At 31.5% G+C, this 25,537-nt stretch overlaps 2 protein-coding genes across 6 annotated transcripts in view; both read left to right on the forward strand.

Annotated features, from left to right (window-relative positions):
* LOC126836086 (uncharacterized) overlaps window positions 1-17,214 on the forward strand; it is a 46,059-nt gene extending 28,845 nt beyond the window's left edge. For 2 of the 3 annotated variants that reach the window (XM_050569109.1, XM_050569110.1), the window contains exons 3-19: window positions 3,311-3,418; window positions 4,004-4,078; window positions 4,275-4,363; window positions 4,929-5,018; window positions 5,347-5,425; window positions 5,532-5,614; window positions 6,553-6,760; window positions 7,227-7,490; window positions 8,623-8,787; window positions 8,977-9,061; window positions 10,139-10,221; window positions 10,350-10,485; window positions 11,250-11,324; window positions 11,473-11,533; window positions 13,684-13,905; window positions 15,336-15,368; window positions 16,860-17,214. In XM_050569109.1, the coding sequence (XP_050425066.1) occupies window positions 3,311-3,418; window positions 4,004-4,078; window positions 4,275-4,363; window positions 4,929-5,018; window positions 5,347-5,425; window positions 5,532-5,614; window positions 6,553-6,760; window positions 7,227-7,490; window positions 8,623-8,787; window positions 8,977-9,061; window positions 10,139-10,221; window positions 10,350-10,485; window positions 11,250-11,324; window positions 11,473-11,533; window positions 13,684-13,905; window positions 15,336-15,368; window positions 16,860-17,015 (2,012 nt within the window). In that variant the 3' untranslated portion in view covers window positions 17,016-17,214. Of the gene's footprint in view, window positions 1-3,310; window positions 3,419-4,003; window positions 4,079-4,274; window positions 4,364-4,928; window positions 5,019-5,346; window positions 5,426-5,531; window positions 5,615-6,552; window positions 6,761-7,226; window positions 7,491-8,622; window positions 8,788-8,976; window positions 9,062-10,138; window positions 10,222-10,349; window positions 10,486-11,249; window positions 11,325-11,472; window positions 11,534-13,683; window positions 13,906-15,335; window positions 15,369-15,549; window positions 15,564-16,859 lie in introns of all 3 variants that reach the window. The other variant, XM_050569112.1, reaches the window with a different exon arrangement.
* A 3,474-nt stretch (window positions 17,215-20,688) lies between these two features.
* Window positions 20,689-24,478, forward strand: LOC126836087 (uncharacterized). Of its 3 annotated transcripts, none has more exons than XM_050569113.1 (11): window positions 20,689-20,739; window positions 20,834-20,941; window positions 21,278-21,431; window positions 22,514-22,593; window positions 22,712-22,889; window positions 22,971-23,029; window positions 23,226-23,388; window positions 23,464-23,522; window positions 23,723-23,870; window positions 23,963-24,033; window positions 24,139-24,478. In XM_050569113.1, exons 2-11 carry the CDS (start codon window positions 20,885-20,887, stop codon window positions 24,400-24,402), a joined length of 1,233 nt encoding a protein of 410 aa, XP_050425070.1. In that variant the 5' UTR covers window positions 20,689-20,739; window positions 20,834-20,884; the 3' UTR covers window positions 24,403-24,478. The 3 variants fall into 3 exon arrangements, with proteins under 3 accessions (XP_050425070.1, XP_050425071.1, XP_050425072.1); XM_050569114.1 differs by having other exon boundaries at window positions 20,721-20,772; XM_050569115.1 differs by lacking the exon at window positions 20,689-20,739 and having other exon boundaries at window positions 20,819-20,941.
* The last annotated feature ends 1,059 nt before the right edge of the window (window positions 24,479-25,537 follow it).

Below are 25,537 nucleotides of genomic sequence, written 5' to 3' on the forward strand. Positions count from 1 at the left end.
AATTTGCTCCAAAGTTTGGCTACATTTTTAGCCGTTTCATACTGTTGTATTTATTAACCCTTTTTTATGGTATGTTGTCTAGAAATATCACGTGGGATTTAATGAACCCGAACACACTAACGAATGGTTAAAGTTTTAGACAGTAGAATATTATACTAACAATAAGATCGTTATAAGACGCAGTAGTATAGATTTTTAAAACTAGTTTACTACTTCTTTTATTTCATTTTATTAATAATCACGAGACAAAGCCCATGCACAAGTTGCTTTACCAATACTTACAGTTTAAAATTAAGTGAATGTTCTTGCATTTAATAAATAGAAATACGAATAAATAATAAAAAATGGAATAATACTTGCTAAAAGAGGCGCCAGCATTCGCTGTGAGCATCAGACGGGCAATGGTAAAATTAAGGAGCTGCGACTTGGAACAATGAGGAAGTAATAAAGGAACTGAACATCGGGTAAAACGTCGAGGAACTTTTAAATTAATACTGGACAGAAGTTTAGGAGAATCAATAATGACATTCAAAAGGGGAAAATGAAGGCAAGCTTGATCATATGCTTAAGATTAACGGTCTCACCAGATTGCTTTATATGGATAATGAGTATTAATTATTTGGCTAGTGTAGGAAATAAGTGACGAGAAAATGACATTAATGAACTTTTAAGGAGGTTAGAGATAGGCCAAGGGAAAACCCTCAAATCGCAAGACGACATACGTCAGCTTGAAGCAGGCGACAGTCTGAGTGGCATTAAATGTGCATAAATAGTTTAATATCGCCAACGAACATAAGTAGCTTTTTTTCCCCTTCTAACATCGCACACCAGGAAGGGGATTAAAATGTAAAGTAAAAATATCAGTAGCTTGAGTTAAGGAGAACAAAAGGGGCAGAATTTATAAATAAGGTAGAAATATTTAATGTGCCAACGTTGAACAAATTTTATTAGCATAACAATTATCGAATTCGAATAAATCAAAAATAATTTTATAATAAATCAATTAAAAAAAAAACAATATAGATTTCTTTATTCATTAACGTATATGTATAGACCACAAAGAAGTTACAGAATTTTAAGTTTCAACATTGACGTGGCATAGTTTTTTTTTACATTTATTAGTATTTATTATTCTTAGTATTCCTTCTTACAATATCTGTAAGCTGAAATTCAAAAATCGCTTTTAAATATTCGGGTTATAAAAAATAAAATACTGTATAAATATTTCCATACATGCCTTAAATGTCCAGCTCGTATAGGTTATCCATATATTTTGTTTAAAAAATTGAAAGATAATAATAGCCTACGAAAAGCCTATTTGTAAATATCATGAATATAATTAAGTTGTTATTCTATTCAAACACTGAAACTTTCTCGAGACTGCCAAAAAAAGATTTAACGCTGTTAAGGCGGAACGTAACAGGAAATAATATTAAATGGTATTCCTTTTAAGTAAACACTTTCGATTTTAATGCGAGACATCCAGTTTACAACTTTGACGTTTCTTCATGTATTGACCATATACAAAGCGATTACATTAGACAATTTATAACACCTTATTTATTTTCAAAAATATGTTCTCATCTTTACAGCAAAAGCAATACACTCATCTTTATGATAATTAAAAAAAATTATAATATTTAAATAATTTTTTATGTTGGGAATAGCTCGTATCTTGGTGCATATGTTTAACAAAACATACTTTTAATTTAACAGATTTCACTAGAAATTGTAATAGATAATTTTTTTAAAATATTAATAACTTACAATATGGAAATCAACTATCAAATTTTTAAAAATATATTAACATACATTTTAGCATTTTTTATTAAAAAAAAAAATATGTCCTTGTACAGTATCCTAATATTTACCTACTGTAGTTTAGAGTTTAATCATTTTAATGTTGTACGCTTTTAAGTATGAATAGGGATAACAATTTTGATTTGTATTTGTCTCATCAATATTTTTAATGTTAACTTCTTTTGGTAGATTCACACGCAACGGTTATTACTATTATTTTTTAAATGTATAACTTACTATCATTATCTTCACTTTAGGTGAGCTTAGCACCCCTATTTTTTAAAATGGCCCCGAAAAAAATAATTGTGTTTCTTACCATAAGTAGTAACAAAGAGGATTTTCTAATATCTCCAGTGCTAAAACGCCCACACTTATTTTAGCGAAATTGCGCCTGTGCGTGTCTCCTTATTGGTTTGTGAGATTAAGGTGAAAACTGCAAATAACAATTTAAGAATTGATTAGGGTTCAAAATGTTGGACCTAAATAATAACCGGTTTGTATATAATATTGCTATTGGTTTTATACGTTTTTTCTATTTCTTTTGGGTTTCTCTACCAGCATTTATAACTGTACAGAATATTTCGTTAGGTACTCCAGAAGATCTGTCACGAATATCCGCCAGTAGTTTCCTTTTTGGTTATTGATGGAGAAAATAATATATCTGAGCTACATACATAGACTGCAGCTAATGTAGGCAGGTAATCAAATATCGAATGAATTATTTGGAACCTAAATATCGAAACAGTATTTCAATAATCAACATTAGAAAATAGAAAATGCAAATTTCATGTTGTCGTTTATTATATATGAAACTTATGATTTAAAAAAAAATAATGAAAAAAATAATATTGATCGTAATACAAGTGAGTGAGAAAGGCGAATATATTACAGACACATCTCAAAATGATAATGTGATTTTTTTATTATTTAAGAAGTTAAAAAAAGTAATATTCTTAATCTTAAATAGCTTTCCATATGTAAATAATTACATATATTAAATATTTTTTTTGTTTTACATAATTTAAACATTTAAAAATATATTCATATATTAAGTATTCAAAAAAATTAAATCTAATAAATTAAAGATTAAAAATAAAAACAATAATTATTTGTAAATTACAAAGAATTGTGTTCAACAAATAAAGAGTTTTGATTTAATTGAACAATTATTTGTTTAAAACATTTTTATTGAACAAATTATAAAGTTAATAATAAACACTATAATAAATAAAAAAAATCATAACAAAATATTCAAATATTATGAATACTATTATAATTAACAATAAATACACTTTTGATAAATAAAATATGATTAAATAAATGTAAATTTTTGGTTTTAAAAATTACGGTAAAATGTAAAAGGCATTGAAAAAATCATATATATTATAAAATGTTTTACTACCGTTTATGTAAAGTTTTATTGATTTAGATAAATGTTTTTTTGAATAATGGCCAACTGGACTTTTAGGTAACAGTGTATCATTTTAATTTATATTAAACTTGCTTACAGATGAAACGTTTGTCGAAGTCCGCGACTATCTGGAACAGCTAGTGGAAGGGCTAGTGGACGGAGGCCTGGACGATGTATGTCTTACGCCACTATCCACTCACCCGGAATGTAAGTATATAGATCTTCTCAAATATATTAAAAAACATAATTAAAAAAAAAAAAAAGTTTAAACGTTTAGTTGTAAATATTTATATGCAAATATTAATTCTAAAATCAAAACGTATGGTAATGTATTTAGTATTAGTAAAAGTCTTGATTGTGAGATATAGTTTTGTTAGAATCCAAAACAAGTAAATATTTAGTTGAGATTTAACAGGTATTTAAATTATTTATATATATATATATAGAAGTTGTTATTTAAAAACTTTTCTATAACATTTGCTATTTACTTTTTTTTTTTTAAAGTTAACGTTCTACAGTAAACTTAGGTATGAGAATTTCTATAAAACAATTTTTTTACTCGCTGCTTTGACATAATTGTGTATAATATATTAAAATATCTATAAATAAATTTTGAAAAAAATGTTTCTTATAGAAATTTTGTTTTAAAAGTTTATTTACAACCGATATGAAATAAAATTTTAAGAATAAATAAACGTTTTTAAGTGTTAATTATCATTCTGCTTTGATTGGTCAGATAATAAATAACAGTTTAGACCGAATTATCATGTGTTTTTTTTGTTTCCCTTACAGACATGTCGATATGTTGGAAGTATCACGAAAAGTTGGCCACCACGCTCACTGCGGCCATACAAGCAATCGTCAAAGGTAAACGGATCGTTAAGTAAATGATTCATTAAAACGATGTTAAGAAACCGTGAAAACGACATTTAAACGGTTACTAAATAGTGTACATCATATTGACGCTTCGATACGTTTGAAAAAACCTCCTTCTATATAAAATTCAGTTTTTTGTGTTACTACTTTTGACTAACACGATAATGTTTGTATAAATTCATTACAGAATCCGACGACTTCGAAAAAATACCCGAAAGACTTAGAGTCATTTTGGACGAGCTGTACAGCGACGTTGAACATCTTCCCGAGCTGCAGGTACATTTAATTTTCAAAAAAATTGTTTTAACAAAAAAAAAACCTCCTTGTTAGACCAGACACAATACTAAAAAAAAAAAAAAAACACATCATTGCAAACACCAAATTTCTTTTTAGCTGCGCAGAAACGCCGAATTAAAAAAAATAATTTATTATTATATACACTACTTATAAACAGCTTGAGTTCAAGTTATACTACCACATTGATAATTTATAAGAAAATTGTGTTCTGAAATTACATATCATTGTTAATTTTTTTTTGGAAGTGTAGTTTATGAGTGTAAAAATAGTTTGCAGAGTTGGCCAGTAAAAAAAAAAAAAATACTTCAGTGGATTTTGATTAGTTCAAGCGCAGAAAACGTTTGGTATATCTGTCCAAAAATTTATGGCTTTATAAAAACATAAAAATAACTTTTTCAAAGACTTTTCTGTTTTTTTCTCTAATTTTGTAAAAAACGACTAAGTTGTAATAACACCTTATGATCCCATTTTTACACGTAATATGTGCAATTGTGTCTAAACTCAAACCGGGTTTGACACGGTCATAATATGTATCCGATTTCAGTCTGCTCAGAAAAAATGCGTCGTTCCGCTGGCCGAAGATTTGGACGAGAAGAACTATGAAGATTTGCTGGCCACGGCCATACTGAACAAGGTACGGTCATATTGTGTAATATAATAATTTTTCATACAAACTACAAAGCGATCACGTACAAGTGTTAAACGCAGATAAGCTCATAAACGGAAACCTTTGACCTTTGTTTGTACGGCTTCTGTGGTCGATTCCTGTCCCATAATAATTTGGTCGGTGATTTTGTTTTCTACTATTCGTTTACATTTTTTACTCTGTTAAATATGTTTGTAAGTGTTGCGTTTCTCGTGACTATATATCGAATTGTCATTATTATTATTATTTGTAATTTTCTTTTAATATTATAATAATAAAAATATATGTTAATTATGTTTTACACTGTGTGTTACAGATCGTTTCCAACAGTCAGACCAAAAAACGCGTTTCCGACGGAAACCCCAGGTACGGAAAACTTCCGACGAGAAGTTCTGGTAAGTACGACAATAACAGCGAAGAACCCAAGAGACTACAACTCGTGTGGATTTATATAGTTGTACATAGAATCATAATGTTATTCGTGGTATTATTATATTTTAGGTTCCAGTTTGAACTCTTTGTGCTCGAAACGAACAGATGATTCCTGGGGCAGTAACGCTAGCCCCGAACGACTCTCTTTTACAGTAAGTCTGTTTTGTTTATTACCATTGTTTTTTTTTTTTAATTTTAAGATGCTTTGGTCTCGATTTTTATCGGTTTATCCAGAATTTTTTTGTATGGAGAGAGATAGGAGGTGCAGTAATATTGCCCCGGGGCCCAGACAGCAAAACAATTAATTAATTTTCAAAATATTGTCATTCAATTTTTTAATATATTAAAAAAATAAATAAAAAATAATTTTATTCAGAGGTTTCAACATTGTACGTAAAATGATCGCAAAATGTTTTGTAAATAGAAAAAAAAATTAAAAATAACATGTCCTTTAACTTATTGAAATAATGCTAAAATGCCTAAACATATGACTATACGGATATCATTTAATACATTTCCCCACCAAAGGCCTCTGTGTGTATTCTTAATAGTTTTGAAAATATAGAATATTATATTCAGCAGGTATTGCCAAAGTTGACTGTAAACCAATTTGTTAGCCAAATTCCGTTTTGAAATAAATAATAAGACATATAAAAAAAAAAAAAAACACACTACCAACATTCATGGTCGTCAGCCAAATTTGATCTTATCAACAATAATCTAATATCAGCCATCCATGGACTATACATTTTCCACCTACCGACTGATTATCAGAATAAGTTCTACAGGGAATATCCGATTTTCTTCGATCACTATCCCATCACCGCCCCTCCTCCTCCAGACCTCATCCCCGTCCCGGTCAATTTTCGCGTTTCTTGACGATTTTCCACGGGGTCTACCCCAAACCGCAAAAACACAATAATATCCGTGTAGATCAATAAGAAACCGTGTGCAATGTTACATTTCCGGATGTCGACTTAAGTGACAGCCAGTGTTGAAAAGCACTACAGGTACAGGGCTCCCGGGTGGGTGTACGGGGTGTGTTTTCTTCGAGCTAGTGCCGGCCTAAGACTAAACCCTTTTCGTGCAGGTCGAAGAACGCGTGGCACAAGTGACGACCACCAGCTATAACCACACATATTCGGACGTGGAGGGCGACTACGACGACGGATACAACGAGGGCGACGACGACGACGACGAGAGATCCCAGTCGACCCTCGGCATATTCATGTCGAACGCCAAGCTGTTGAGAGGACACAAAACTCCTCTGCCCGATTTCGGATCCGACGTGGTCGACGGTATGGATAATATTATTGCCTATATTAAAAAAAATCATTACACGCGAAACCTAACCCGATGCGTGTGCGAGTGGATATTCTAAATGCCTCAAACTTATGTGTACATCCTGTGCAGAGAGTAGTAGTTCCATAAAATCGATAAAGTGAAGAAAACCAAGCTAAATATATTTTTTGTTTTTTTGGATGCTATATTCCGTAAATTTGTTCCGTAAAAACATCTCAAGTTCGCCACTACGTTACTTAATTTCGATTACTCCGTTACCAGACTTTTACCAGATGTCCTACGTACGAATAAGTATGCGCTGTACGAATGTCAGGATTTTTCATTTCTAGTCCGAAAAACGTATAGACCCTTAAATATAGCACTTTCTGGTAAAATCTGGCCATTTGGCATGGAACGACCGACCCCGTGTTGGATTTTAAAACCGTCGCCTCTAATGGTTAACGACAACGGTATCGTCTGCAGACTGTAGCGGCATCGACGTGGACGATCGCGGCCTCGGCGCCAAAGTGGATTCGTGGGAAGACAATTGGCTGTTCCAAAAGAAAAAACACAACCGAAACGACACCGGTTCCAACAACGGCTACCACCATCATCCCGTGCCGGTGCCGATGTTGGTGCCCAACCCTTGCGACGACAGCAGGCCTTTGATCGGTGACCGGGACGCCGACGAAACGTCCGAATTGTCCGACTACTCCAACTCGGCTCTGGACGAACTCCTAGAACTCTGTAAGTGTCTTTATAAACCCAGAGTTGGCGATAAGAGATTAGAGATAAGAGTTAAGAGATTAGAGATAACATAAAATATTAGATACTAGAAAAGTACCAGGGTCCTATACTTGTATATTAACTATTAAGACATATCCACGTTTCTATGTATGTTCCGTGCAGCGGTGGGGTCATGCCCACTTTTTTTCAATTATCCTGTTTCATACTTTTATAGCTGTCAATTAACCCAAATTTAATAAATATTTTTTTTTTTAACAAAACCCTTCTCATCCCTTGTATGTGTCGAAACCCTATCTCAACTTTTGAAACTTAAATGGCAACTTATATATATTGAATTGACTTTTAAAAAAAAATACAACTTTTAAAGCTCCTAAAGTTAAAATTTACAATGGGAAGGGGAGTGCTGTTGATTAACGTGCGCAGATAAAAAATAATAATGCTACACTCCACACTTCCTCTCGTTGTACACTTTAAATCTTAATAACTTTACAAGTAATTATTAAAAACTGGTTGTCGACCGGTCGAAATTTCCAGCAAATTTTCTTAATTTAAAAAGTTAATAAAATATATACGTCACCGATATAAAAAGCTTAAGTTCATAGGAATTCAACACATGGGGTGTATTTTTAAAAACTGTGTCAAAATCAGGTGAATTATTAACTATACAAATAATACAAATTTATTTTTTTTGAGAAATTTTAATATGTTCTAAGATATTGACTGAGCCAGTCAACAAGCCACATTTTAAATAAAACTTTATACATATTTTGTATCTTAGTATTTATTAAACATTGTGTTTAGAATTAAATATCTTAGAATTTTTTTTAAACATTTTAAAAATCTTTTTGCTACGTTAATCAAAAACATAATATGTAAAATGTTTTAATAAGGAAAAAAACGACTAATAAGTGTAAAAAAAACGTTGAAAAATAACGTCAAATATATTTCCATTTATAGTATAAATGTCGTTTAGATATTATTAATGTTTTTATTAAAATATTTCATTTGAAATGCATTACAACTGTAACGTTGTGCATGCATTTTTTAAAACATTCCTTTGCTACTCGACATGATTTCTACTAATTAAAACCGACTTGTGATCATTCTAATCGTCTCAGCTTTGTTGTTTCAGCCGACAGCCAAGAATCAGAGCTAATCAAACCGTCCGAAATCGACGGCCGATCTATAGATCAGTTGACGTTCGAAGGCCCGAGTAGCGAGGAAGACAATCCGTTGAACTGGGATCCTGTGGTGGAGGCTTGCAACAAGCACGTGGCTTTGTCTCAGGCCGACTCGGGTAAGATAAACGTCTTGTTGTTATACTTACCCTTTTTGGCAGAAACCGAGAACAACTGATTCTTTGATTAGGCCAAGTTAAATTCAAACAATAATATAATGTTAGAGTGCCAAACATGTATATTTTATTACCTATTGTTGGTTTAGTGTTTAATTTGAAATGACCGAAAAAAGTGTGTGTATTATACAGGTCAAGGATCGTTGGAACTACACAGGGACTACGACCAGACAGTGGAAATTGTCGAAGTCATCGAAAAGCCGGTGCCTAGGCCAAGGTAAAGACAGAGCACTATGATCCATGAGGATCTACACGGTGGTGGTTGTCAATCTATGACCAAGTCGTGTCCAGTTCAACTAGAATCGCTATTTTTAGAAACGTCAATAATTCACTTAACCTTTACCCTAAGCACACGAATGAGAGTGATGAAAAAATATTGTCTTGTCCGACAAACTCGGTTAAGCCCTCTTTTTTTAATTTTATGCGGAGTCTATTTTGTATGCTGAAAACGACGAGGAAATCGGATTTTGTCGATAGGAGTTGAGCAAATTCGAAAAAAGATGATAAATAAAAGATAGTTTGATGAATAAAATTATTTATAACTCAATATACATATAAGACAATAGGTTTATTTATTATTTGTAAATAAAACATTACCAGTTAGTTTCAACATAATAAATAAAAACATATTCTATATAATATGCTTCATATTATGTATGAATTCAAAACTACTTTAATTAAAGCGTATTATTTTATCGTTAAGGGGTTTTAAATATTCTTTATTATATATAACCATAAGTTTCTCAAGTTATTTTTAGATTAAATTATTTGTTGTATACTTGTATACTTTTTTACAAATTAATAATTTAGAAATTGTATCTACTATTATTATTATTTAGATATCAAACATTCTAATAAATAACACATACTCGTTAATAAACAGTGTTGACGAATAATGAATAGCAAATAATTTCAAACAAATAATCTAAAATTGAATGTACAAATAAAAGATAATTATTCTTGTGTAGATAAAAAGTTGTATGAACAGTTCCCAACTCTGCTTCTTTTTATAATTATTGTAATCAATTATATTAATCTAGTTATAATTTATAAAAGCTAAAATTTCATTTAATTAACTATTTTACTAACTAATTCATTCTAATACTTGAGGCCAAAACTAACAATTTGTTTGTAGGAAATTAAAATTTCACAAAAACACATTAGTCGAGCGACCGGGTTAGGACGATTTGGCGTAGATCGACTACCTCGCGTTTAAATTGTTATATATTTTTTTAAAATTATTTTTTACTATTATTACCAATATTTTTCATTGACCGATTCGAATTTTGCATAGGTCGAGTTTGAACGCGAACATCGAAAACCAGCCAACAAGACAAGACGAAAGCAGTTGCGACGAATCACTGCCACCCAGACCGGGTAAGTTGCGTTTTTGGATAATTTTGGGTTCAGTATAGTATTATTATAATACTTCCCATCGCACCTTTTGTCCATGTATAGTATGTAAATACTATTTTGCTGAAATGAATAATAATGTAATGTTACAGGCACAATAGCGGCACGAGAACATTCGAAATGGGAGAACGCAGTGCCTATGGCCAACAATCCGTATTCTGCAGAAAATATCGAAAAAAGGAAGTACAAGTCCAAGTTTTCGAGTAGGAGTGGCAGCGACTCTTCGCTGTAAGTATTGCGCATAGGTTTTTGTCGGACTAGCTCGAAAAGGAGATTTAGGTTTATCGACCCTTTGGACAAAAAAAAAAAAAAAAAATAGGAGACCCTGTAAAAAAAAAATTAAGAAAAACAAGTTTTTGTATATACTATATATATTGCGGTTTACTGATCAGTATGTTTTTGCATATTAATACTTAAACTAGAGGACAGTTAAGAAAATCAGTAGAAAAAGAAAGAAAGGTTAAAGTTTTACACAAACGAGATTTAAGATAATAATATTATTATATTTGAGTATAAAAAAAGAACACTTCGGTGCGCAAATGTAGATTTTAAAAAAGTGTATGAAGGTAAAAAACTTAACTTATACCTATTATAATATGTTTTGAATGATTTACAAACAGACCTGGTCAAAATTTCACTTATTAACAAATAATTAAATGCGCAATTCTAAAAACAATGTAATATATTTTCAGTTTTATATCATCAGAGCTATACTTTTTATTAAAACGATTTTTTTTTAAATACACCAAAAATGTATCTTAAATGCGAAAATCTAAGTAAAAAAATGTTTGGTATTGGACGTACAATAATACAAAATGTGTTAGAAATATATTTTATGAAGTATTGTCCGTTTTTTATTTTAATATATCTAACATTAGACTATTAGATAATTAAAAAAAAATGTACTAACGTTATTTAAGCCTTGGCTCGTCCGACACAGTTGTCGTTGTCTTAATATATTTGTTTATTTTACACGTTTTGTTTTCTTAAAGGGACTTGACCAACGTGAACGATCCGTCTAAACCGATGAAGATCGTTTGCAGCCCCAAGTTACCGGATAGCCAGAAGTATGTGAAAACAATTATTAATAATAATTATTGCGAATAAAAAATGCAGTTGAATAAGAATTTAAATAATAAATATTATTCTATTTTATCCGAACAAATGTCCGAAAATAATTTCAAATAAATGTCTAACAGTCAAATATCGTTTTAGATACGGTCGGGACTTCTACATAAACAACAGTGCGGACGGTGCTGGTTCCAAGGGAAAACAGGTTAGTGGTCACGACCTGGGTGCTTTGGAAAAAAACATAGTATACGGCACATTGCCCAGGGCCGCATTTAGGTCACACAAAGCCACTCACAACTTTGCCAAGAACCCTCTTTATTGGGAAGACTAGACTTAATATTTATAGTATAATTTAAAATCAAAATTAAAAAAATCAAAAAAAAAAGCTATCCAAGCTACTGTTTGCTGTTCATATATTATTATCATTATTATTGTGTTTGATCGGGTAGTTTATTTTAAAAGTCAGAATTTTATTTTATAGTTTTTTTTATTTTGAAAATTAAGTATGTTTTAATCGCTTCAGAGTTACCGCCTATATTGTTTTGTCGCCTTTAATAAAATTTACCATTTTTTTTTTTTAGATGAGTTTATTTTGTTTGCTTGATTTGTTTTAGTGTATAATTGTTTTTAAAAATAAGGCGTTTACAGACAGATTTGATTGAGATCAAAATGTTTTTACATTTTGTAGGGTTGGACATGAGTTAAAAGTTATGTATAATTTTGATAAATGTTCAATGACCATGTGCAATTTTTAATAAAAAAAAATTATTATTAATTTTCTAATAACAAAAATAATTTTAAATAATTTTCTTTATTTACTGTTTTTTTGTATTAAGTTGTTACTTAAATAATTTGTTTTTTAAAGTCACATAAAAACACTTTTATTTTAACAATTAAGAATCTTAATAAATACATATCAAAGGGAGTATACGTACATTTAGAATAAAAACATATATGCATACCAATCATGAGTGGGTTTTATTTCTAGTGAAGTGGAATATTTAAAAACTATTATATTGTCATTATAATATTCATAATTGTTTTATATGACTGATTACAACCAAAATAAAACTAAAAAATCATGTCTATTGTATTTTTAAAGACGTCAAATAAACACCTGTTTATTATTTGGTGTTTTATATAAAGTGCATAGTACTAAACGGGTACAAATGGCAATATTTCCAAATTTGAGTTTTTGATCACACACTATTTTTAAATTTAAATTTTTTCCATCGTTACTACTTTTACAATTCTAAAAAGATTGAAAACTAAAAGAATTATTATTTTCTTCTAAAAAACACATTAGAAAATAATTTGCACTCGAAAAAATCTTTAATTGAAATCAATATTTAATTTATTCAAATACAAATAAAATTTTATATTTTGATCAACTTATTAAATTCAAATAGCAACTTGCAAACATTTTATCAATAGTTATTAAATTAAAAATTACTTTAATTTAGCACAATCAATTTGGAGTTATTGGTATGTAAAAAAAAAATAGGATGGATGGTCGTGAAGTATTACAGATAATAGTTATACTCAAAAAGTAATGGTTTAATAGGTATTGGAGGCTAGTTTTTTTAGCGGATGATTATGATTTAGGGTATATGAGGTTAGGTTGGGTTTACTTTACTTGAGTAATATTAGGATTATCAAACCATGTTGATTGGAGTTGTAATGAAGAAACTCGGTGCCACCCAGCAGACAATAGCTATGTAAAAAAGTAATAAATGGTTAGGTTAAGTTGGGTCTGTACACAATACCTGAACGTTAAGTTAGGTTGGGTTGAATTAGATCTGTAGATATTATGCATGTGTATTCGTTAAATTCCAAAAATATACTTTTAAAAAAAAAATATGTAACCCGATTTTACGGTTGTGGCTATACAGGGTGTTCCATCTAATGTAAGACATTTATATTCTCAAAATCTGTGAATATTTTGAAAATCAGTTTTTTCCTTTAATTGTAGATACATATTTTACAAAAATTTTCCATACATTGAACATTATTATCTTCATCCATTATGTGTAAATAAAGTATATACGTCGTTCTTTTCAAATGGGATCATTTTGTGTTTTCAATTCCATGAATATTTGGACAAATAAAAAAAAAAAAAGGCCATGACTTCCGCTGCACGGAAGTACATAGGAACACGGATATGTCTTAATATACGAGTATAGGATCCGGGTACTTTTCTAACATCAAATCTTTTATCTCTTATCTTGAATCTCCAATCTCTTATCTATAGTCTCTTATCTCTAAACCTCTTAAATCTGATTTCTTATCTCTTAATCTCTAATCTCTAATCTCTTATCTCTTAACATTTGCCCTATGCGTTGTGTGTGCCCGCAGACGAAGGTGTCCAAGCTGGTGGGACAGATGGAAGACAACGGTGGACAGACTTTGGACTTTGAACGGAAGCAAACTATGGACAACGTGGTCAGGGTGTGCTCTTGGTCGGACAGACAAGACGGTAGTCCGCTGCCGAGTCCCACGGCAGGCAGAGACTCGAGCGGCGACGACGAATTCCACATGCCTTCGGTCAAAGAGTTGGCCAAACAGTTTTCGTCACACGTGAGTCGACACGAATATAATAAATTACATTGCTAAAGACTAGTGATAGGAATTGAATTCGACGTCGGCCATTTTTGTGAGATTTATTTGTGTATAAAATAATGTGATAATATGTGATTCTGTGTTATCAACTTAACTTGTGATAACAGTTGCACAATTTTATAACTACAACATTTTAATTCAATAATATCGTTTATTAACCAACCGGAGAACGCTGGAAATCGGTATGATTATTTTACACAGTAAAATAAATTGGCATATTGTTGTGTTAAAGTAGTTAGCAAATCAACTTGTTTCACGATAGTAGTTAAAGCTTCTAAATATATAATAATAGTTATAATTAATAAGAATTTAAAAAAAACACACATTATTTATTCGGTACCACAAATTCTTATTGTTATTTTTTTCAAGTAGGTACCAGGATGTTTAAAAAAAAAAAAACCGGAAAATATAAACTCAACCCTTAAAATGTTAGTCCAAGCTACGAACCTGTGTTGAGCTATAAATATGCAACATATATTATTTATAAAAAAAAAAGTAGTGCCTGAATTTTTCAATATAATATATTAATATTTTAACATAGTATTATGAGTAATATATTTTTTTGCAATTACGTTTAAATTACTGAAAAATCATATTACATAAAGAACAAGATAGTCAAAATGTATGTTTCACGTTAGTTTGAAAAATATAAAGTTTTTCTTATAAAACCATATTCGTTTAAAAGAGAAATTTTGAAGACAAAATATGTTAAACAAAATATGTATCTATGTGATTCTGTGTTATCGACTTAACTTGTGATAACAGTTATAAACATGCGATGAGGTTCTAAATCCCACAAAGATGGCGGATAATGGCAACTTAATTTATCTCTATTGATGGCATGTACACTTAGAAATCTAGTATATTATATATATATTAATATATTTCTGTGTAACACAATAGTCTTTATTCAGCAACGAAGACGTAATCGAGAAGGCGAGCGACAGTTTGACCACTTTAAATAAAAATAAACACCTACTATTTTGTTAAACACTACACAGTAATTAATGCACTACACTGCACTTAACAACTATACAGATCAATAGAAAATTTCGAATTTAATATATTAGTATCATAATGTGATTAATATTATAAATGTATAACTGTTAAGCAATATGTTTTGGTATTACATGGTTGCAAATTAAAAATATGTACCTGAGAAATGTAATTTTGTTATTCTGGACACACTGCAGCTCGTCTTTTCGCTTACTTCAGAATATTTTACTTATTTCTTCACATATGTGTCTGATGGAGTTATTGTTGAAAAATATATCTATATATAAAACTATAAATTAAAAAATTACTAATTAAAAAAAAGTCATAGTTAACCAATCACGCTGTATAGTTTCTCATACCTAATTGGTGTGTTTGATTTTTGTCATTTGCAGATCGTGCAAAGCAAAGCCACTTCGTTCAAACAAGTGAGTAAACCAAACAATCTAAAATAAATAATAATTGACAAAAAAATGATCCACCTGGATTAGATAAAAAAGTATTCCAAATTTATATTACTTCTCGAGTTGTTCATTTATAAATAAAAAAAAACAAAATTTAAAATAACAACATTTTAATTCAATAATATCGTTTATTAACCAACCGGAGAACGCTGGAAATCGGTATGATTATTTTACATAGTAAAAAAATTGGCATATTGTTGTGTAATGTTGTGTTAAAGTAGTTAGCAAATCTACTAGTGTCACGGTAGTAGTTAAAGCTTTTAAATATTTCTAATTCCTAAAAATGCTCATCGCAATTAATAAACATGTGGATACCCAAATATTAAGAATATTGTATTCACACAGTCGCCATAACTACTACATAGAAATGTAAAAGTGAATAAAAAAAAAAAGAAAATTAAAATTTGAACAAATAGTAACCTAACTTTATATTGATTTCATAGTTATAATTAATACAAATTAAAAAAAAAACACACATTTTTTATTCAGAACCACAAATTCGTATTGTTGTTTTTTTTTAAGTAGGTACCAGGATGTTAAAAAAAAAAAAAATAACCGGAAAATATAAACTCAACCCTTAAAATGTTAGTCCCAGCTACGAACCTGTGTTGATCTATAAATATGCAACATATATTACTTATAAAAAAATGTAGAGCCTGACTTTTTAAAAATTAAGATATTAATATTTTAATACAATATTATGAGGAATATATTTGTTTGCAATTTTGTTTAACTCAATGAAAAATCAAGTTACATAAAGAACAACATAGTCAAAATATTTGTTTCACGCTAGTTTAAAATATATAAAGTTTTTCTTATAAAACCATATTCGTTTAAAAGAGAAATGTTGAAAACAAAATATGTTAAACAAAATTAATTATAATTTGGATAATTATTTACAGTAATTTCTTCTCCGGAAGTTTACCCTTGATGCCATGATTTATCATGTACAAAAAAGTCTTTTTTAATTTCCATATAATTAGTTAAAATTAAACATATTAATTGTGAAACATGCACGAACAAATTACTTTTACTAAACAGTGCACTGAGCATTATCTAACAGATATTATTTTAAATATTTTAAAAATATTCTGTTGATGTTTCGGTATTTTAGGTATTTTACTTACCTCATAGTTTATTTACTGTCCACACCACAAAGCTACCTGTTGAACATTATCTGTAATTTTTAAACGGTTTTTTTTTTTTTTTTTTTACTGACATCAGTAATACACTTAATAGTTAGTTGCCAAATTGTTTGTTGTTATTTTACTATTTAGTAATTATATTATTCTGTACTCTTCGATGACACTAGTTTACTCGTATCTTGTAGAACTGTGTCCACGGTTAAAATATATTGTAGGTATTGAACATGGACCGGTTATTATTTTTCATCTTGGGTTTTGTTAGGCGTGTAAAACAGTTGGTCCGAGTGATTTTGATTGATTATCAATGTAGGTGCACAGTTTGACGGCCAGAAGCATCCGCAAGGAGTTCAGAGAAGGATTGGGACTGAAAGTACGTCAGAAAAATGGTCAAAACTTAAAAAACGATTCGGACGACAGCGGAAACGGTTCGGCCATTTTGGCCGACGACGTCAACACACTGGAATAGGCCACAACGACGATAATGATTATTGCTATTTAAATTATTGCATAAGTACTTTGTTTGTAATGCGTTGAACGATTAGTGTTTTTTTTTTCTTCTAATAATTTTTGTTGTTATTATTATTATTATTATACGCTTACAATATTATGTTTATTGTGAATATTATTGCAGTTAAAGGAAACAATAAAAATTATATTATATCATATTTCCAATATCGTTTGTCCGTCGATTGTGTATACTAAATTTAATATTATCTAATCGATTATGGTTTGTTTTTGTTTTGTTTTGAATTCATTTCACATCATAATATTATATAGAACTCATACTACGGTTATAATAATAATTATTTTCAACGGTTACCATAAATTCCGTTAACACTTACGGTTAAAAGCCGCGTTCGTGTATTCTGTTAACTTTAGTAAACCAATCTATATATTATACATTCAGTACGACCAAATAAAAATGCATTGGAAATCGATAGTTTTCAGCTTTGGTCAAAAGGCCAAGTTGGGCAACACAGCTGGTATGAAGCATAGTCAAATTTTGGTAATCAGAGGTTTGAAGAAATTGTTGAAAGTGTTAAAACCACTCTGAATCTATAATGATGATAACTAATAAGTATTTATCAATAAAAGACTTTTAATAAATCTACATATATATGACTGTACATTGCATAATATAACATAATGTACTCTGTTATTTTAAGTTATTCTCCGAATTTCATATTATTTATTGTGTTTTTACATTTGAACCTAGTATAAATATTTTACATGTTTGATCATCGCTGCCTGATTTAAATGCATTTATATATTTAGTAAATCAAATAGGCTGTTACTCGAATTTTAACATAAACAATGCGACAAGCCTCGATTGAGCATCTTATAAAATTTGTTAAGTTTTATGTTTACAGTATAAAAATCAAAGCACGCGTTGATCACGTTGGAGTTCTGATGGAATTAAACGTGGAGTTTTGTTGACAAACAAAATGCCTCGGTGTGGAACCATCATTGTAGTCGAGGCCTGTTTTCTGTAATAAAAAATAAATAGTACTAATATTTCAATATTTTGAGAGGAAATGAATAATGATGCATAGAAAAAAAAATTGAAGGGATCAGTGGATAAAGGTGTTAACTGAAATTTTTCCGAAAATGAATTTTATCGCATTAATAAAATTGTGTTATAGTGTAAAAAAAAACGTTATAGAGCATTACTAGACGGATATTTTTCGATAACCGAAAACTAGAAGGAAAATATAAAGTACAGGTGTTCCTTGGCTTTAGTGGTTCGTCCCGAAGGGATCCACTACGACCGCGGACCGACTAGTAGCACTGGGTGCTAGGGAAGGTTTGTCTCAAGAAGGAGTGACCTGTTAGAAGGCCATTTATCGGAGGGCTCTACGTCACTTTAGTCGCCTTTTACGACAGGTGTGAGGCCCTCGGTAGAATTCTTTCTCCCCTGACCACAGGGATAACCGCGGCCAGCAAGTCCGCACATTTCACATAATCACCTTGAATGCGGCACACAATGCCCTGTAGTGTGTTTAGATGAACCGTCGCGGGATACCGGAATTTAAAGTAGGCCGAAATTAATGTGATAGGCCATCTTTCCGCTTGTATCGTGACCGCGGCAAAATTTTCTGCGGAGAGATCTTCTCTGGCCAAGGTTACCAGATTTTTATTTAATGCCGCAATGCCCGCACCGTGTTTGAAACTAGTACCCTCTTGGTAACTCTTATCCAGTATAATTCTGTATGGGTCCGCTTCCCAGGAGCATGTGCGTTCCCTGGCATTATGCTTGCCCCCACAGCTTGCGCATTTAGGTGATTTATCCAACTGAGTACAGTCACCTCGGATGTGGTCAGATCCACCACAGTGAATAACATTTCTTATTAGATTTGCATTTGGCTGCTACATGATTAAATCCAAGACAAGAGTGGCACTGCGTAGCCTCTTCAAACTCGGTGACCCTACATATATAGAGGCCCAAGTAAAGACCTTTTCTCGACACAAAAGTATCAAAGTGATCTGGAATCCAGCTGCACGTCGAGGCTTCACGGGGTCCTCGTTTAAAAACAGGCTTAATAAGGGCATTTGTATCTTCCGTAGGGAGGCCCAGTTCCGGATTTTGCTCTGCAATGCTCACCGGGATCGTATCAGGCGAAAAGCTCGAATCAACGTCCCATATCCTAATTCTCGGCCACCTTACTGCTTCTTCTTTGAGCGAAAAGCAATTATTCTTAGCAATGTCGCGTAGTAGATCACCAGTACCGGAATCGTCGGCTTTAACAATAAGTTTGCGCAGCTTGGTCTCAATAAGATTCAGTTTTGCATACCGCGATTTTTTAATCACCTCCGTCCAGAGCATGTCCTTTACTGTGCCTTTGCGGGATGGGTCGCTTACACGGATAGTACACGTGGGCGGAGGGCAGACTTCTCCCTATCGATTGCCAACTTTTCGTTGCGAGCAGAGGCCCTAGATTTCGATCTATTAGATTTTCGAGAGGCACTGCGATTTCTGTTTTTTGATTTAATTTTCCTGCTTCTTCTTCCCTCGGGGCCTTTATCGCCGTGTACCGTATCCATCGGCTGATCGGTGACTGGAGGGACAGTTTGAGTAGACTCTAGGTGGGCCACTATTAGTTTTAGCGCCTCAATTTCTATCTGTTTAACGCAAATAGCCTTTGAAAACTCGTTCACAAGTTGCCCAAAATTTATTTCTGGGCCGACTGTGGATGTGACGGCCCTTTTTTTGGACGAACCTCTGTGATGTATCCCGAAGATTTTGTTATGTAGCTCGTTAGTTTTGGCTTCCAAGGCATTGTAAGAGTAATCTGTGAGATCGTACCAGCCTATAATGTTCAAAATCTGGCTCAATGTCTCATCACCTTCGGCACCTCTTTTAGTGGCAGATGTCCTGGGACTTATAAGCCCCTTGGAGGTACTAGAACCGGTAGTATCTATTTTCTCTTCAGCAGGCATGAGGGTAAGCACTTACACTACTGGCTTGTAACTAGTTGCCACTACCCAAATTTATTCACTGTACGTCACAACTACATTAAACTTAACTGCCGACTACGAGCGTAAATTCTATGGTATACTTACCAAATTTGGTAATCGGACCTTTTATGGCTGCCCTAAGGCGTGTGCTAAGTATGTGACCTCTAGCCCCAAATTTGGGGGGCCCTTGGAAGGGACGGTAGGTCCCTGGAGTTACGACGTACCTATTGAGGTACTTAAACCAAAATGTTGAACGTTTGAACCAGTACTCTGCGACCGTTTGCCGCGGGGTATAACCACGATTCAAAATTTCCAAAAAATGAGGGGGGGGGAGGGGAAGTCACTTTTAATATGATATCCGCCCTAATACCCCGAAGTGGACGCCGGCGATCCGAGGTCGATTCGACGCGTATTGAATGTGCTACGGCACTTTAAATTTTTTGGGGGGGGGGGGGGTACTGACCGAATACGGCTAGTCCAAAAAACTGGGTTCCCCTACACCCGGTAGTGGCGCGGAACGGTCTTGCGGCACCCGATATAATTTTATAAAATAATAATATGGCAACTGAAATGCCGTTTGCCGTTTGTAACAGTGCAATAAACAGTGTAGTATAAAGTACAATAAGACAGAAAAATATGTTGTGCCATTGTGTATGGCTAGCAAATACTGCCATCTTGGCATACGAATGTACGTCGTGTGCGCATTCGAATAGCAAGCACATAAGGTTTATCAGGTTTGTATCAGTCAAGCAATTTTTTTTTCACACGTAATATATTATTATAGGATTTAAAAAAACTTGACGATTGTACTCATTTTCTGTATTTTAGTGCTATATTGTACGCGTATCAAGTTGAATTTGAATTATTTCAAAAACTATTATGCATTTTAAAAGTGCTGTTATTCTCTGCGCGGTGATTTTCTTCTCATCAGCACGGGTAAGATACTCATTTTTTAAAATTAACACAGTTGTAAACTTATTCAAGGCGACTCGTATGATATGGCCACACTAGCATCCGATGAAGGGTGAAGTGGAGTGTTAGTTTTAGCCTTACTTCACTTCGCATTCATAAATTTTAAATCGAAATTTTCAGCAAAATATTCTTATTTTAATATGGTAATTTCTTATAGGTATACGTTCCCGTTTAAGTTACTCAAATCGATCCGCGTTGAAAAATACTAAAAAAGCTAAACATTTGATCATTTTAAATATAATATTGTGGATCACCCGGTACTAAGTGTGTTAAGTTATGAGTCATTATACTTTATTTCAGAGCACTGGACTAAACAGGGGTCAAATAGTACGATGTATGAAACTGTACGCAAAACAAATTACTCAGACCGCTATTTTCGCGGCGAATATCACAAATATTATGAAAAACCAATTTGGAATCGAATATCCTAAACATGTTTTTGAATACAAGCCAAGTAATGTTTTATTTAAATAGCTCATTAGGTACATACATAGGCAATTATTAACGTTGCGTTATTGCGTTACTAGGCTATTGCTCGGTCAATTATATACATCTATTAACTCAATAGATAATATTTACTTTTTCTTTGACATAGCTTATGTCTTTTGGCTGGGGGTCAATTAGAAAATATGTGCGTACGTGCATCACGCTGAACGTTACCGTAGAAAATATGTGCGTGTGGTGCGATCTGTTGGTTGATAAAGAATTATCTGATAGGATATGAGAGATAAGAGATTAGAGGTTAGGTGCTATTATATTGGTACACCTAATTAATTACACCTAATTAGGTACTCCAAATTAGTTGCTCTTAATTAGGTACTCTTGCGGCTGTAAGTGATTATATATTAAATAAAAGAAGTTAGGTTTTCCCAATTAGGTACACCTAATTTCGATTCCATGTGTTTCTTGATTATTGATTGCTAAATTTTATTTAAATTATGATGTTTTTACAACGAGCACAATAAAATAAATGGTTAAATTTATCAAAATAGCTGACCAGATAAATGTAACCAACAAAACCGATTTAGGCCAAATGTTAAAGAACTACTAAAAAAACATTTGGCCACAATATAAAACTAAGACAATACTATACTATATTATCATATTTTAATGTTTGCTATCGTTTCAAAAGATGGTTTCAAGAAAACGGAATAAACTCAGTTCTTCTAATTTATAATTTTTAGTTTTAACAACACACTAAACCGATAAAGTTCTTATAACTAAAATTATAATAAATTGTAGAGTACTTTTTTTTTAATAATTGTTTAAACTAAAAATTTTGGTTGAAAAATAATGATGAAATAAATTGTAGAATATAGGATTATTTAATTAAGTTGGATTAAAAAATAAGCATGTAAAGTACTTGGCTCGATTAAATAAGTAACTACTCAATCGGTCTAAATAATTACAAACAATTTGTTAAACATACATTATTTAACTGAACGTAATATATAAATGTAAAAACTTGCCAAGCTTTGTAAAAAACTATTACAGTTGTTATTAAAAACCTAATTGCACACTATTTAATTTATACAGATGAGCCTGTTTATGTAAATTTAAAGAATTTATTCTTGGCGTTAGCGTATGAAGACAAGAAAATATCCGACAGTTTCGAGGTATTTGATCTAAAATACCTGACTAGGTTGACCTAAAACTTAACGACTAATTTGCAAAATATTCGTGTGTGTACTTACTATGCTTACTATGTGGATACTTATTATATATTGTACTTAGGTTGTAATGCTGACGCCTTTTGAAGTACACTATTTCCTCAACGTGTTTATTTCACACCCAAAACATAATAACCAAGAAGGATACCTCACTGGTCACCAGCTATTTTATGTATTTGAACAATTACAGCTTACAGAAGAAGATAAGACAAATGCGGTACATAAAATGAACGAGTTAAGAGGTAAAAATTAGTGGTTATCAATTTTAGTGGAGAAAGCGTTTTGTATCCGTGTAGACGATTATCATTTTTATTTCATTGTAGTCAGTTATCGAATTAAAGTGGATGAGTTGTCCGCGATCCTATTGCAAATTCAACCAGAAGTGAGCAAGTACACTGTTTTTAAAACATATATTTTACACTCGGTCATTTTTGACTATTTTGAGTATTTCATTAATAATATTTTTAGATAATTGCCAGGATGCCAATAAAAATATTTTTTTTTATACATAATATTATACTATACTTGTATGGGTTATAAAATAAATGTGTATATTGTATGTAAAATATGGTTCATAGATTAAAATGCGCAAGCATCTTAAGGAAAAGACTTTCATCAATGACATCATTAGTCGATTGGACAATTATAAACAAGATGGATATCTGACTTATCAACAGCTTACAAGTGTGTTTGAACTATTAGATCTAGAAATAATACAGAAGATACAGATCGAAAAATTAAGTAAGCAGTATTAATCAATTTATGCCAAGGAAGCGGATCACTCCAAGTTGACAAACTTCGTTTATTTAATTTTAGGTGGCTACATATTTAACCAAGCGGATTTTTTGTTCATAATGATAGAAATTCTACCGAATGTAAGCAAACAATTATTTGTAATTTTTTTAAAATTGGCCATATACCTAAAATTGTCTGGATAATAAAAGAGTGAAAGCGAAAATGTTGTTTCAAAAGCAAAAGTTAAAAAATCATTACAAAATATAGTAGTTAATGCATCGACATTTTTGTACAACTATCTTATGTTATTTGTCTTTTTTTGCTTACCCACATTATATAGGGCAGCGGTCTAACCCTAAAACAAGTACAAGAGTTTGATAAACTATATAGACAACGTTTAATCAATCCTCGGGAAATTAAAAAAATCTTCATTGGGCTTAACATGGCCAACGAGTCGCATCAGGAGTTAATGCAATTCAGATACAACCGTAAGAATAAAACATAAATAGTATATTGTTCACAATTGATACATTGATTAACTTTCGTTATGTAATATAATGTACAATTGATACTTACGCAGGACCGGCCGACAAAGAGTTGATGGAGTTGATGATCGTTACTGCACAACGTTCTAGGGCAGTCAACCCAAAAGTAGTATAATTTATTTTACTATCAATTCAAAATTCCTTTGCATCACTGCCCTATTGTTTAATTATTCGTTACTCTGTACATGATTTTACTTTGACCATTTCGCAGGATGAGGCGGTGTTAAGTACACAAGAAGTCAGATCGTTGGTATCTACATTCACAAATCTCAACAAGGGCCAAAACGGTATACTATCCAAAGCCGAAGTGAAACCGTACGTGGAAGGATTTCTCGTTGACGATCCAGAAGTCTTAACGAAATTTCAAAATGATGGCAATTTCGCCAATCTACCACCATTACTTCGCCTTTTAGCTAAAGATGTGAACGTTGCTGAATTCTTATTGTTCCACATATTTAAAAAATCTATAAATTAATAACTAATAATCATAAAACTTATAATTGAAATGTTTAAATTTATCAATTATTTATTATATTCAAAGTATTGCGCTTTTTCGTCTAATATAAAATGTTTATATATATATAAATATACACAAAAATAAAATTATATGATGTAGTAATAAGTAATATAATAACAAGTTGTATGATTCAGTACCATTGTTTTAAGTTAATTAAATAACCTGTTTTGATTATAAACATTTCAATTCGATGACGATTGATCGCCAAATTACCAGCAATGTATCGCCTGTTAGATAAAGAAATAAACGTTGCCGAATTCTTATTGTTCAACACAATATATGAAATAGATAATTAATAATCATAAAAATGGTATTTGAAATATTGAAATGTTTCAATTTATGAGTTATAGTATTTAAACTATTGCGCTTTTACGTCTAACATAATATATAGTATGTATGTACACAAAAAAAAAATTATATGATGTAAGAATAAGTAATATTATGATTAAACGATTCAGTACCATTATATAATTGTTTTTAACTAATTAAATTACGTATTATGATTTTAAATAACACTATTTTTTCTATAGTCAATACAAAAACTAAATTCTAAATTTGTTTTTCTTATGCGAATTGATCTAAGAGGGCGCACATTTTTCTGAGATCCCCCTGCAGTTAGATCACTTTCTTACCTGAACACTTGAGTTGTGTTATTTTTATATAAACATTTAATATTGTACCAGGATATGAAAAACGTTACAATATACTTTACTAAATACATATTCACACAAGTTGATTCTTCTGTACAAAACTCTACCAAGACCTATGTGGACCTAAGGTATAACGACTATCAATGTTGTCCTTTAGTTTGTAACGAATGAATCATTAAAAGATGACCCTAATATCCAATCAGTAAATGAAACCGCTAAAATCTATCTATAGTTGGTACTTTGGGGGGGGGGGGTAAAAGTTGAAAAAGTTTACTTCTTCACAGTCGAAATTTGAAAAAACCAAAAAAAAACCGTATGAGTTTTTAAGTTAGAACTTTTACTGGCTATAATTTTTTTTTTTTTTTAAATACAAACACGATGAACCAGATGTGAGAAACGAACAAACGTTAAAAACTGTCGGTTGGTAACGTCTACCCGTGTTA

The sequence above is a fragment of the Adelges cooleyi genome, unplaced genomic scaffold (assembly GCF_023614345.1).
Source record: "Adelges cooleyi isolate 19-005CV unplaced genomic scaffold, UGA_ACOO_1.1 ACOO_flye_CR_arks_rails_tigmint_CR_PRNA_23, whole genome shotgun sequence".
In the NCBI taxonomy this organism is placed as follows: domain Eukaryota; kingdom Metazoa; phylum Arthropoda; class Insecta; order Hemiptera; family Adelgidae; genus Adelges; species Adelges cooleyi.